Source organism: Cydia amplana, chromosome 3, assembly GCF_948474715.1.
Source record: "Cydia amplana chromosome 3, ilCydAmpl1.1, whole genome shotgun sequence".
NCBI lineage: Eukaryota > Metazoa > Arthropoda > Insecta > Lepidoptera > Tortricidae > Cydia > Cydia amplana.
This window is the reverse complement of record NC_086071.1, coordinates 6414839-6430714: the sequence shown is the minus strand read 5'-3', so window position 1 is coordinate 6430714 and position 15876 is coordinate 6414839. Positions and strand designations below refer to the sequence as shown.

At 34.5% G+C, this 15876-nt stretch overlaps 1 protein-coding gene across 1 annotated transcript; it reads right to left on the bottom strand.

Annotated features, from left to right (window-relative positions):
* Positions 1 to 13270: 13270 nt before the first annotated feature.
* Positions 13271 to 15385, bottom strand: LOC134662429 (uncharacterized). The gene has a single exon (XM_063518649.1). The coding sequence runs from the start codon at positions 15294 to 15296 to the stop codon at positions 13284 to 13286; it is 2013 nt and encodes a 670-aa protein (XP_063374719.1). The 5' UTR covers positions 15297 to 15385; the 3' UTR covers positions 13271 to 13283.
* Positions 15386 to 15876: the final 491 nt, after the last annotated feature.

Sequence of the window (15876 nt, the reverse complement as noted above, 5' to 3'; positions counted from 1 at the left end):
ACTTTTGTTGAGCTGTAGACTATCGGTGGTGTTTCTCAGGGTTCGTAGGTTCGACGCTTTGCTGTCACACAACCCGTCTGTGAAATTCCTTAAGAAATACACTTACTAAACGTATTTATAACTAGGTATTGGGCGCCAGCACGCTGTACAGCGTACAAAAAAAAGGTTAAGCTAGAATGAGATAAAGTAAACTATTTCTTTGAGCTTGAGACAGTTATGTATTCTAAAAAAACTATCAGTTAGTACAAGTAGGTAGTACAGAGGATGACCTTACGCTATTATTATGTATCTAAGCTTAATACTATTACAGTAGACTGGTAACGCAGTCTAGATTAAAGTTTATCAATTTCTAAACACTGAAGTATGCACCGAGCATTCAAAGTCTATAGAGAGGCCACTGTCGTGTTTGCTAAAGTTTTAAAATTAACTGAGATATTAGATTGGACCACACCTGAGTCACGTGTCTGTAGCAGAAGGCAGTGGAGCCGTGGCCACGCTGTTCCAGTGGCGTGCCGAGGATGCAGCCAAAAGTCGCGGTGTCACGCGTCGAAACCGTCGGCGCGCGTCCAGTTGGCTGACTCCCCAGTCACGCCAACGTCGCGGTGAGCAGCATGGACCACGAGCCCAAGGCTACAGCGGCACCCAGCATTGACACGTGCCCGGAGAAAGAGTAAGCGTGCCCAAGTAACGGAGTGGACCGATGGAGGGACGGATGGACCGGCATCAAAGCCGGATTTTTATTGAAACTGTCGATACTAAAATCCCGACATATGTAAGAATGAGTTTTAACTTGACTTTCCTAAGGAATGACGGTACACGACGCCATGTGTGTGCTTGCTACAAGAAGTGTGGGTGCATGTTTTTAAGGGATGCCTCCCAGGACGAATTGACTCAATGACCACGACGCTGTTCGCTCACATGCCGCCGGATCTCAAGTGATGAGAGGATCGCGTTCGACAATCGATTTCCTTTCATTCTTTTTTAAAGCTTGCGTCTATGACGCGGAGTCGAGAAATTTTGCCATGTAGCAAGCGATGTCCCAAACAATATTTGAAAACAACAAATTAAAAGACTAATTATATTGCGTGTCAATATTTTCGAACTATTAAACCTAAATATTTAAACTCTAAAGAAGATATCTAAAGTTAAAATAATAACCATAAACAATATAGAAATATAGTTGACTTTCACCTGATCGAGTATCTCTGGATGCCAACAGATGGCGTTAAAATTAATCCGTGACGACAGCTATTCCGCCACTAGATGTCGATAGGAGTATCATAACGAGGTCAATATTACCATAGAATTTTGAACCGTTACATTACCACCTAACTTAGATAAAAAAAAATGTTTAACTTACATTTTTTTTTTTTAATACCCTACTAACTATATTCACCATACCATGAGGCATATGCAACGCTAACTATCAAGTTAAAATATGTTTATACCTAACATGCAAGAAACTATTGACTAATGAGAAGATTGGGAGAGTAAATCTCGGCGGTGCAGCGAGCGAAGAAAATTCTAAGCGGGGTGCACGTCCGAGCTTCGCCTACACCACAACCACTAAAAGCTAAGAGTTGACTGCAGGAACACCACAGTGGGGCGTACAGACAGGAAGAAAACAAAATTTCGACCCTTGTCGACTTCATGGAGATGTGCATCAGAATAACACGAACTCCCCATGCACGGACCGCAAGCGAGAATCCAATGCATGAAATAAAGTAGACCGCGACTTAGCAGTCAAACCCGTTCCTAATTAAAAATAAACTACAAAATTATTCTAAGTGTCGAAACCGGTAGTACATTTTCCCCTATCTCCCCTTTTGTACCAAATGTGTAGAAACACACCGAAGACTTCCGTCCCCTATCAGAGATACAAAGAGAAGTATTCAGAGTCAAGTATTTTATCAAGAAATAAAGTTACGTAAGTATTTGTCCTTCAGAATTTGTTCCAACAGAAGTGAAAACAATATCCCCGTACACTGTTCATAGAGAGAGAAAACAGTGCACAACAAGCAGAACGTACCTACTCAGAAATCTTCAATTTCCAATTAAAGTTTAAAGTCATCACAAAAAATTAGAGTTTTAAAAGAGATGAGCACCGAATTGCCTCAGTCTCCCCTTTTCTAGTGTCAAAATGTGTAAGAACACACCATGAAATTATTTTCATAATATAAAACACAAGAATAACCCTTGATCACAGATGCAATTAGGTTTTTACGTGAAACGGAACGCATATAGCTTGACGTATAGGCTTCCCATTCCAAAAGGTCATAAGCGCCAAAATAAACGGAAATGGAGGCTATATATAAGTGCTTAATGAAAAATTTCGCTCCAGATGGGACCGAAATTTCCTCCAATGTTCAAGGGAACATGGATAAACACATCACTGCACTTATAACCACCATTTTCACTTCACAAAGCACTTTATCACATCACTTTATTAAATGAACAACTGACCTTCAATTCAAGACAAGAATCCAGGAAATCAGCTGACGCCTTAAGCATCAAAAGACGAAGTCATATCCGAATCTCTTCAACAACGAAACATCGATGTCAAAAAGCAATAGTTACAAGCCAGCAGTATACTTCCTAACTGAAACCAGCCATAGAAGAGTTCAAAGTGAAATCCAACATAACAAAACACTTTATTGAGTTATGGGGAATAAAAAAGTCAAGTCCTAGATATGTTTTGTAAACAGTGGGCTCCATGCCAAACTATTCAAACATGTAGTGATATTAAAGTAACTAAATAACCTGCATTGTTGTTTTGTTTACAACCATGTTCATGGAACATTTAGATAGCAAAGTTATAAAGTTTAGTGACACCTAACCTAACAGTATTCTAAGTAAATATAGTAGGTATTTACAAGAGTAAGTAGGTATTTGTACTTTGCAGAGAGGCAATAGTACAGCGTTCATTTTAGAACAGAGAGAAATACCTATGCAATATTCCTTTGTTGAATATCGCTTAAAATAAAAGAGATAAGTTTCTTAAGAGAATAACTACACCTATAATTAATATTTAAGTTGTCTTGTTTACAGTATACCAACGACTTAGAAAAATATGGTAAAATTATAACATACCTATTAAAGTAAGATAAAATAATGTCTAAAGCTAAAAGTAGGTACCGTCAGTGTGACTAAGTACAGTATGTTCTTCTTTAGAACACAGAAGAGATGAGTAACGTTTTTTTTTGTAAACATTACTTCTAGTAAGAAAAAAAACTAAGTTTCATTAACCTATTAGTAAGTAAGTTAAGAGTATCAAGAAAAAGTAAGGCGGTAATGGAAATTACTTTAAGAACTAAGTTTCCTTAACAAAAAAATATAATTAAGTAGGTATTTGCATAAATGACTACAGTAGGTACTAGCAAATGGCTTGGTACAGAGTTCTTATGTTAGAACATAGAAAGTAGCTTCACTTTCAGTAAGTATTGGTAATAAAAATAGAACGCTTTAGCCCTAAATTGCAAGGCCTATAAAGCAATAAATAAATAAATATAAGAATAGTTAAAGTGAGACAGAGCGAACTAACTTTGACCTTCGAGTGGAGATGACCTGTGCAGAGAAGACCAGAGACGGCTGCGAGACAACGATGAGAGGTATAACCCACCAACGACTTCTGCAGACCTGAAATTGACCAGCGACCAACAAATTTGAGGGAAAAGGAGGCAGATTAATTTTAGTGTTGTCGCTTGGTGCATTTTGAAAAAATAATGTTTTTAAGTTTTACTTAACAGTGGTCTCTTTTTACATAAAAAAATTAGTGCATCTTTGAGCATACAGTAAGTAGTTATTTATATAAGTCTGTCTTACATACAGAGTTATTATTAAATCATTGAGATAAAATTTAGGTACAGATTGGTACAGAGTAGTCAATGTTTAGAGAGTTTCATAATCAAAATTTAAAGAAAAAATACAGTTTCTTGGTTTTAGCAAAAAGTATCACAATTTATAAAGTTGTAGTATTAGAAAATAGCTTTATCAGCTTTTAATATATTATGTTGACATACATAGTCAAAGGTCAAAATATTAAACAAGTTGTAGGCAAGCAAGCAGAACAAACCATGGCGTCTTAAACTAAAATTAAAGGTGTGCACAGTGCATTAGTGAGCTCAAAAAAATAGCAAAAAAAAGATTTCTTTCAGAATCCACAGACTGCGACAGCAATATAAAAAGCGAAAGCGTAGCCCCACGTTGGGCGCCAAAATTGTAACAGGTTTTGTCACTTTTGTTGAGCTGTAGACTATCGGTGGTGTTTCTCAGGGTTCGTAGGTTCGACGCTTTGCTGTCACACAACCCGTCTGTGAAATTCCTTAAGAAATACACTTACTAAACGTATTTATAACTAGGTATTGGGCGCCAGCACGCTGTACAGCGTACAAAAAAAAGGTTAAGCTAGAATGAGATAAAGTAAACTATTTCTTTGAGCTTGAGACAGTTATGTATTCTAAAAAAACTATCAGTTAGTACAAGTAGGTAGTACAGAGGATGACCTTACGCTATTATTATGTATCTAAGCTTAATACTATTACAGTAGACTGGTAACGCAGTCTAGATTAAAGTTTATCAATTTCTAAACACTGAAGTATGCACCGAGCATTCAAAGTCTATAGAGAGGCCACTGTCGTGTTTGCTAAAGTTTTAAAATTAACTGAGATATTAGATTGGACCACACCTGAGTCACGTGTCTGTAGCAGAAGGCAGTGGAGCCGTGGCCACGCTGTTCCAGTGGCGTGCCGAGGATGCAGCCAAAAGTCGCGGTGTCACGCGTCGAAACCGTCGGCGCGCGTCCAGTTGGCTGACTCCCCAGTCACGCCAACGTCGCGGTGAGCAGCATGGACCACGAGCCCAAGGCTACAGCGGCACCCAGCATTGACACGTGCCCGGAGAAAGAGTAAGCGTGCCCAAGTAACGGAGTGGACCGATGGAGGGACGGATGGACCGGCATCAAAGCCGGATTTTTATTGAAACTGTCGATACTAAAATCCCGACATATGTAAGAATGAGTTTTAACTTGACTTTCCTAAGGAATGACGGTACACGACGCCATGTGTGTGCTTGCTACAAGAAGTGTGGGTGCATGTTTTTAAGGGATGCCTCCCAGGACGAATTGACTCAATGACCACGACGCTGTTCGCTCACATGCCGCCGGATCTCAAGTGATGAGAGGATCGCGTTCGACAATCGATTTCCTTTCATTCTTTTTTAAAGCTTGCGTCTATGACGCGGAGTCGAGAAATTTTGCCATGTAGCAAGCGATGTCCCAAACAATATTTGAAAACAACAAATTAAAAGACTAATTATATTGCGTGTCAATATTTTCGAACTATTAAACCTAAATATTTAAACTCTAAAGAAGATATCTAAAGTTAAAATAATAACCATAAACAATATAGAAATATAGTTGACTTTCACCTGATCGAGTATCTCTGGATGCCAACAGATGGCGTTAAAATTAATCCGTGACGACAGCTATTCCGCCACTAGATGTCGATAGGAGTATCATAACGAGGTCAATATTACCATAGAATTTTGAACCGTTACACGTTCAGTTATTTGTTTGATCAATACTGTCTGTGCGCTTTTGTTGTCTAGTTAGGTACTACCTCCTACCTTACTATTTTTACAAAACCACTTATTTAAATCAAAAACGTCTTATTTTAAATTGATATAATAATGTATTATTAACTAGCTGTTGCCTGCGACTTCGTACGCGTGGATTTGTACATTAGCTTAGAACATTATGCAGCAAAAGATAGCAGTAGGGACGGTTAATCATTTGTTAAGTATTATACAACTTAATTATTAGATTTGTCTTTCACAACCTGGCTACGAAGTTTCAAGCCCCAAACTGAATAAAATTGTTCTCGATATAATCCCTCTCAACCCCCAGGAGATTTTCAAGTCCACTATTTAATAAAACCTACTACGTAACTACCTATTTACCAAGCTAGAAATTCCTAGGTTTAAATAAAATTTGAAACCTCTACCAACCTTACAACCCCTTTTTATTTAAACCTTTTAGGGGATGATTTTTTAAAAACACTAAAATCACTTTTCTTGTATTCTAATAATTAGTTTTCTTTTCTTTTTATAAAATACCTTTTTACGAAGTTTCAAGTTCCTAGTTTTAAATAAAATTTGAACCCTATACAAACCTTCAACCGTTTTTTAACCGTTTTAAGGGATGAATCTTTATAAACGCTGAAATTACTTTTCTTGTGTTCTAATAATATGGCCTTGTACAAAGACTCAAGTCCCGCACTCTCAAAAATATTTGATTTCCATACAAACTTTCAACCCCCTTTTCACCACCTCAGGAGATGAATTTTAAAAAACGCTTAAAAGTAGTTTTCTTCTCTTTTAATGAAATAACTTTTCACGAAGTTTCAAGTTCCTAGCTTTAAATCAAATTGGAACCCTATACAAACTTTCATCCCCCTTTGGGCCCTTTTAGGGGATTCGTTTTTAAAAACGCTGAAAACACTTTTCTCGTATTCTAAAAATATGTCATTATACAAAGATTCAAGTCCCGCACTTAAAAAAATGTTTGACCTCCATACAAATTTTCAACCCGTTTTTCACCACCGTAAAGGATGAATTTTGAAAAACGCTGAAATTAGTTTTCTTCTCTTTTAATGAAATAACTTTTTGCGAAGTTACAAATTCGTAGCTTAAAATAAGATTTAAACCCTTTACAATCTTTCAACCCCTTTTTAACCCTTTTAAGGGACGAATTTTAAAAAACGCTGAAATAACTTTTCTTGCGTTCTAATAATATGGCTTTATACAAAGATTCAAGTCCCGCACTCTCAAAAATATTTGATCTCCATACAAACTTTCAACCCCTTTTTCACCACCTTGTGGGATGAATTTTTAAAAACGCTGAAATTATTTTTCTTGAGTTCTAATAATATGGCTTTATACAAAGATTCAAGTCCCGCACTCTCAAAAATATTTGATCTCCATACAAACTTTCAACCCCTTTTTCACCATCTTGGGGGATGAATTTTTAAAAACGCTGAATTTTTTTTCTTGAATTCTAATAATACGGCTTTATACAAAGATTCAAGTCCCGCAGCCTCAAAAATATTTGATCTCCACACAAACTTTCAACCCCTTTTTCACCACCTTAGGGGGCGAATTTTTAAAAATGCTGAAATTAGTTTTCTTGTTTTATAATTTAATACCTTTTCACAAAGTTTCAAGGTCCTAGCTTAAAATAAAATTTGCACCCCAGGACAAAGTTTCATCCCCTTTTTTACCCCCTTAGGGGTTGAATTACCTAAAACGTCGCAATTCCTGTTTTTTGTCATCGGCTATTATGTATTTCTAAGAAGTTTCAAAGCATTTGTAATGGATCAAACTTTCAACCCCTTTTTAACCCTGTTAGGGGATGAATTTTCAAAAACGCTGAAATTACTTTTCCTGTCTTATAATAATATCCCCATATACAAAGTTTCAAGTCCAACACTCACAAAAATATTTGATCTCCATACAAACTTTCAACCCCTTTTTCACCACCTTGGGGGATGAATTTTCAATAACGCAGAAATTAGTTTTCTTGTTTTTTTTTTTTTTTTTTTTTTTTTTTTTTTTTTTTTTTTTTTTTTTTTTTTTTGTTAGTATAAAACCTACACTATTAATTTATTGTATGATAAATAAATTAACAGGTAAATGTACATTCATCAATAAATAAACTAACTTAACTAAATAAAACTAAATTAAAACTAAAAAGTAATACTTTAAGTTTTCTTGTTTTTTAATATAGTACATTGTTACAAAGTTTCAAATTCCTAGCTTAAAATAAAACTTGCACCCCATACAACCTTTCATCCCCTTTTTAACCCCCTTAGGGGTTGAATTTTTCAAAATCGCTTCTTATCTTTTGTACACTTTATAAATTCAACCTAGTGTGCAAATTTCAACTTTCTAGCTTTTGTAGTTTCGGCTCTGCGTTGATGAATCAGTCAGTCAGTCAGTTAGTCAGTCAGTCAGTCAGTCAGTCAGGACACTTGCATTTATATATATAGATAGATAAATACTTAAATGTATACTCGCTTTCTTAAAACATTATATTTGATGTACCTATAAGGTAAAACATAGATGTACCGTTAAGTATTAAGTAAATTTATCGACAACAATAAAGTTCCAAGTAATTTTACGGAATTTAAGGGAGGTAAAAATTAGGTACCTAAAGAAGAAGATCGAACATCAACTACATATATAAGGTATTATTCATATTTGGAAGGTACTTTGTCAGGTGTACCTAATCCCGATATCTATCTATCTATCTAATCTAATACCTTTAAACGAGCAATTCTTGCATATTTATTTATATATATATATATATATATATTTCGGGGATCTTGGAAACGGCTCTAATGATTTCGATGAAATTTGGTATATGGGGGTTTTAGGCGACGAAAAATCGATCTAGCTAGGTCTTATCTCTGGGAAAACGCAAAATTTGAGATTTTATATGTTTTCCGAGCAAAGCTCGGTCTCCCAGCTTCAGCTTCGTACCAATAATATTCAACTATGTTGGTTTGCAAGTTTTAATTTTTAAGAGATTTAACTAAGTAGAGTCTGTGCGGAAAGAGACGAGTCGTGGATACGTGGAGCCAAGGCTATATCTAATACTATGATTTGATTAATTGAATTATTGGCACTTAGTTTTGTTTTATCCATTATTTATATATTTTTTATAGTAAACAATATGAATATTCAAAGTAGGTGTGATATTTTGATTTTGTATATGTTTTACTTAGTACTAAGTCCAGCCTTTCAGTCATACCTAATCTTTAATAAAATATTATAATGAGAACAATAGGTGAACATAATAAATAAAGTTTCCACGAGTGAAGTTGGTAAGTTTATTCAGACTGTGCAGTTGTGTCAGATTTCGTGGGAACTCGCGCTTAACACAATATTATGGAACGGCAAAACGTCAAGTTAGCATAACACAGTTAACTTTACCCGGCAGTATTAAAATTGGAATAAACGTCCATTTCCGCTAAAATGAAGTGTTTAAAATTATCAAAATAAGGTACTTATGGCATCTTCAGCGACATACACACTCATGCACAGTCACACACATGTAACTAATGTAGATATAATACATATAGCGTACAATATAAATAGATAAAACAGTTATACTTATTTCAAAAGGTATAATATACTCGTAATGGGACCGAAAATATTAATAAAGTTACTAAAGTATGTATTAAAAATAAGTAATAAGCTTGTAATATACTTGCAATCGTGTGGTTATAATAGTTCCTGTTTTTATAGGTTTTATCTATTTTTTGTCTAGTGTAAAACATTCCCGCACCCAAAATCCAGGGGTAAATTACGGGCACATGATAATTAAGATCTTCCGACAGGTACTTCTACCGTGTCATTATTTGTGCAAGTCGTTGACAAGATAATACCCTGCCCTAATATAGTCAGATATTTGCTTGCCTACAAGTTGCCTACATGCTTGAAACATTCCGCGTCACGATATTGTTTATCTTGCCAAGTTTGACGACACGGTTACGGCAACTCCAACAAGATTATGTTTAATTAACCGAAAATTGCTTTGTAGGCAGATTTATTTGAGAACTTTTGCTAGTGATGGCTGTTATTCCGGCTTTTGTTCAAGCAATCTTTATGTCGGCCAAGATAGGTGTACCTACTTGAATCCTTGAACGAAACTGCATAATTATTTTAATATTACTATAATCAATATTTTAAACCGTCGAAATAAAGCGAGGGATAAGTAGTGTGAGTCCGTCAGTGGAATACAGATTATTTAATTTGCTTGATAAAATAATATGAATATACATAAGAGATATAAATGGTAGGTAGCGAGTATAAAGTTATTTTATAATATTATACTGAATTTAGCCAAATACCTAGTGATCATATTATTATCAAGTTTTACCAAAAGCACATCACTAATCTTAGTTGAGGAGTAATTCTAGGAATGTCATAAGGAAACTCCGAGCTGTGACGACTTAATAAGTTAAGTTGTTATGGGACGTGTGTAAATTTACCTTAACGCGGATCCACCGCCCCGCATCATTCTAAGCTAACGCTGCAATTTATATTATCGTGTAGTAAATGCGAAATTTAACAATGCTTTGGGGTAAAATGGAAACGAATATTTTATTTAACTTTTATTATTAATTGTGTCATTATTATTAAGAAAAAACTTATTACGTGCGTAATGGTGTAGTAATTTTACAATCTCTGAAAGGGTATAGCCGGGTAAGCATGGCCAAACTGCCCTTAGCGAAAAAAAGCAATTTCCTTTTACTGGATTATTAACCTATATATACAGGGTGCTTCCTGTAACAGGAGCAATAAATTAAACTGTAGGCTGTACTCCTCAAACTGACCAACATTTGTTCAGCAACTTTTGAAAATAACTCATGTTTTGATTTTTATTACACTTTAAAGTTTATTCTAAGACGCAATGTATTGCAAATTTTGTTATGTTTAAAGCGTGACAAGCAACGTCAAACACACTGACGTCAACGTACATTGAAGGCAATATTTATTTTGTATGAAAAAGAGGAAGTCTAAAGGATTCATAATTTTCAAAAGTTGCTGAACAAATGTTGGTCAGTTAGAGGAGTACAGTTAAATTTATTGCTCCTGTTACAGGAAGCACCCTGTATAAGTAGTGCTTTCACCAAATATTAAGCCTCAAATGCTTCAAATAAAAAAAAAATGCAAGAAAAGAAAAATCATTTTTATTTTATTACAGCCAAAGTACTAATCCGATTTCTTTGTAATTTGTGTATGTTGTATATATAATTAAGGTCGCTTTTAATGGGATGTTACAAATTCGAGTTTTTAACACTGTTAATCCCGATTTTAATTTTTGAAAAAAATATATGTTAAACATTATTAAATTCTACATGAAATATGTAAATTTGATAACTGTCGCTATCTCGCATGTATTTTTTTTATTTTTCTGAAAAATTTCATCTCTATTTTTTACTATTATTTTAAGAGATAATTCAATATAATTTTTTTCAGAAAGCGACCTTAATTGTATATACAACATACCCAAATTACAAAGAAATCGGGTTAGTACTTTGGCTGTAATAAAATAAAAAATATTTTTCTTTCATTTGCATTTTTTTTTAATCTGAAGCATTTGAGGCTTAATATTTGGTGAAAGCACTACATATACATAGGTTAATAATCCAGTAAAAGGAAATAGTTTTTTTCGCTAAGGGCAGTTTGGCCATGCTTACCCGGCTATATACCCTTTGGGAGAAAATAAATTTAAAACATTTTCCTTCAAGACATAGTCCCTCCTCGTTCCTAATACCATTTATTTTGCCATATTATGCACAATACCGATATTCAGCTATGCACAATTTCAATGATTAAAATTACATTATTATTTCTCGTGTAGGTATAGAAAAAAAAACTAATGATTATATAATAAAATTTTATTCGGATATTTTCCCTTAACTTGCGTAAATAAATACTGGAAGCAAACAAGAACAAATGAATAGAGTTTAGGGAGTAACCGACAAGATACGGCGAGCAATTTGTGATCACTGACACGGGTTATGTTAACACCTGGTTAAATTGAACGCGCCGGCGGTTCTAGAGTCGGGCTCTTACCAAACTACGAAGCTAAATACATACTTACCTAATGTATATATTTTAATAATGACGTAAATTATTCCAGGTAAGTAGTTTTCATTTAGAATTACTAATTGTGGCTTTTGATTGGCAAACCATATCGAAAACGATGTGTGGTATTTTAGTTTTAATTTTTTATCGAGCGTACTCGTATATTATGTAGGTAATCATGTTACCAGCTCCAAAGAGGCAGGCCTCGATTCGAACATAGTGATTTAAAAAATGCGAGACATTTTATCAAGCTTAACAAATTAAAGTTAAATTATAAAGCTAATTTTAAGCATAAAATCTGTATTGGACTGATTCCAAATTTAAAATTCATACTGAAAGAGTTCAACTGGGTCAAGGTCATAGTTAAACGGTTAAGTACCTAATTTCTCTGTTGTATGTTGTATTGAATTATTCCTATGTACATATATTATATATTTATTAGTAATATAGCGTAAGGTTAAAAAACATTACTTTGTGCCTCTTTTTAAAGAAGTACTTACCTAATAAATACCTGTATTAAGAGGTACCTGTCTCAAAGTTTGCGGACACATATAAGTATAATTTAATTTTCACCACACCAGCGGGCTCAGCACGGTTCCATTTTTATCCACTATCACTAAGCCCGTCACTTTCGCACTTACATACTTGTTAGAACATGAGACATGATACTTGTGAGGCATGGTGATAAATGATAAAACTGCGACCGTGCTACTAGGGCAGCTCGGAAAGGCTTACTTTACACTTCAAAAACCGATAGCAAATTTGCATTTTATTCACATGTGAGGCAAAAGTAATCAAATGCAAAATTTGAGTTGTTTTCTTATGTTTGCTGGTAGAATTGACTTTTAAATGATGATTTTGGATGATAAATATTTAATAACATTCATTTGGTTTGATTTTGTTTGATATTTTACATTTAAAATTAGCTTCGGGTTAGTGTGGTGAAAAATTTTGTGTTTCACTCGGGGGCAAATTTTGTTTACTTAACCCTCGTGCTTTGAAACCCTCGCAACGCTCAAGATTCCATTTTTCGAACCACTCGCTATGCTCGTGGTTCAATTCTGGAATCTTTCGTTTGCTCGGGTATCAATATTAGCACGAGCGGTTAAACAACAACTTTGCCCCCTTGTAAAAGAAATTTTATTAATTGTGTCAGATTACGCCTTAAAATGACATGAAGATACATAAATAGTTGGTAATTAAGTTATTTATACAGTTATCACAGTTATGCATTTTTGCAAACGGTACACACACTAATGCAAGAGGGGCAATATTTAATTATTTTACCTATACATAGTTTAAGGGGATTGAGCATCAAAGACATCGACGACCTGTGTCTATATTATGTACCTATTTATACAATCCCTTTAGTAACCACATCGCAACAACGGCAAGTGTCACATCAGAGCAGATTATGCAGAATGGTAACGAAAACGTCTAAGTCGGGTTATTGCGGTAGCCTTTCATTTTATCAGCCCAATGCACGCCGGTACTATGTGTATCAGTCCATTACAAAACCAATTTGGGTTACAGACTTACACCTACATATAATTATAGCTAATGAAGAATGACAAGCGGTTATTGCCTATTTTATTTTTATTATTTAAAAAAGAGTATGTAGAAAAATGCTTTTAAATCTTTATATCAAAACTTTCATCGGTAAACATCTTCAGTAAGCTGGGGTTACTAAACAATAAACGTTGCATAGAAATTCTGCGCTTCACCATTATCTCGTTAATCAGTTTGCTCCTGGACTCTTTTTCCTTATAATCTTTTAACTGCTGACAACTATGCTTCTTCACGCAAGTACATTCTGGCAGATCCTTTTCGATTTCTATGAACGGCATGTCCTCGTCACTAGAGCACTGAGTTACCGCATCATGATAATTTGGGCCCTGCTTTATACCCTCGACAAAAGGCAGTTTTCTGTGTGCAATTTCTTTAGCACTCATCAATTTTGGTCTTTCGGCCTCTTTAAGCGGAAAAGTAAATCTATTTTGAACCGATTTAAAATTTTCTTCAGAAAATTCAACAAAATTAGATACATCAAGAGTCATTTGCTTAGTCCAATCTCGACAATGTTTAAACGGACAATCTTGCATTCGTTTGAAATCATCTAGCTGCATTAGTTCAATCGAAGATTCACTTTTAATTGATTGACTTCCTTGATCTAATTCACCAGAAATAGACGCAGATTTGTAAACGGATGGGTTCGATGGCGTTTTTTCTTCTTTATTTCCAAAACATGTACATGCTTTTTCTTTAAGACATTTGCATGATTCCAATAACGCTTTAATTTCATCAAACTTGTTGCATTTGGCATAAACAAATCTTTTCTCTAGTAAAACTGTTATAGTGGGAAGTTCTACGTGCGAAGGTAAGGTTTCGCGGCTGCCGTAAGGTGTTGGGATGGATTCCGAAGTATCACCAACGACCTGAAAGGGTTCCTTATCACATGTAACATTCGCTTCATCAAAATGTAAAATATCGGCTAAATTATTTTCAACTTCCACCAATATCTGTGGTGCTGCTTGGGGATGTTTTTGAATTTCATTAAGTTGTAAAACAAACATTTTTTCCAAGTCCAGCAAAAACGTAGTCTGTTCAGGAAGCAACTTCAGACTAAAGCTTATAAACTTCAAAAATAACTGTACTATTTTTTTTATTTTTTCTTTCCATTCAAAGTTGATGTCAGCTATAAAGCGTTCTCTTTTCTTATATGAATCGATTATCTCTTGTTTAGCTTGCATTTTTCCAAGCCTTTCTTTTATTTCAGAGTTTTGATAATTTTCAAGCAAAAATTGTTTTATTTTACATTTCTTTCTTTCCATACTCATCACATACATAGTACTAGCCACAGTCTCAGCTTCAATTTGTTTATAGAAAACATTCAACGCGTCGTTTCTTTCATGTAGCGCTTTTGATATAAGCTTGCTATTTCTGTTAAATTCATAATCTGAAATTAATTTATAGTATTTGGTTATCTTATTTATTTCCGATCGGTATTGCTTTTCTAAAACTTGCTCGAGGATGCACCTTTCTTTTTTTAATCTCTTGTTTATTTCTACATTTAAATCGCTGATTATATTTGCATGAGCACTGACCAGGACATGTTGTATTTCAGAACGCAAATGGTTTTCTAGCTCCTGAAGACATTTTTCATAAAAATATTCTATTTCTGATGTCATTATATTACTTTTCTCTTCAAATATTTTCTTGAAAAAACTCCTCACTTTAAGTTTAACTTGTTGCTTCTCATGCAATAAAATATGGTTCCATGAAGCATCATTGTCCCGAAGCAATCTTCTCAGTTCAGTTTCAAATTTTTGCCGTTCTTTTGTTAATATGCCATTACCGATGGATATAATACCCTCATGAGTAATCCCTCTAGTTATTTTAGAGGTAAACGGTGGAGTGAGTTCTATTATTCCGATAAGTAAATCACTTGGTGATACCCAGTTTTCTCGGAGCCTATTTAGACCAGCATTTGATTTATCAATGTTTTCTCGTTTCTCGCTATCTGTTGATAGCAGTCCTGATGATCCTGAGCGATTTTGACAAGGGCTGTATTCATCATCAAAATAATTTTCAGCGTATGTACTAGTCACTCGTTCACCACCTTCTAACGTGTCTATAATATCCATTATATATTAAAAAATGTTTGCGCGATTATATTTTGTAAACACAATTCAAAAAGATTTTTTGACAAAAGTAATTTGCCAATACGTCAATGTCACAAATATTGCAAGGTTTGAAACAAAGAAAATATAATGATATAATGTTTGTATACTGGGTCAACCAAATCTTGTCAGTAAATAGGAACAAAAAAAACTATACCCATCCTTTTCTTTTGGGTGCTAGTACAGTGAAACCTGGTTAAGTGGGACCTGGATAAGTGAGAAACCTCTATAGCTGGGACTCCTGGTGCGGTCCCGACACTTTAGCACTGAATTACCTCTGTTAGTGAGAAAAAACGAACCTCTATAACTGGGACTAGTTGTTGTGATTTTATAGTCACATTTACCTCTATAATTGAGACAGAGAGTGTATTTTACCTCTTTTACTGAGACTATATTTATAAGATTACATTTTCCTAATTGTTTTTTTAGAATTGTATAGGAATTGACCTCTGTATCTGAGAGTAAAGTCAATCTATCTTGGACTTTATTGATCAATTTCCGTATTCTTACTAACTCTTAGTCTATGCACAAATTCCGCATTTGC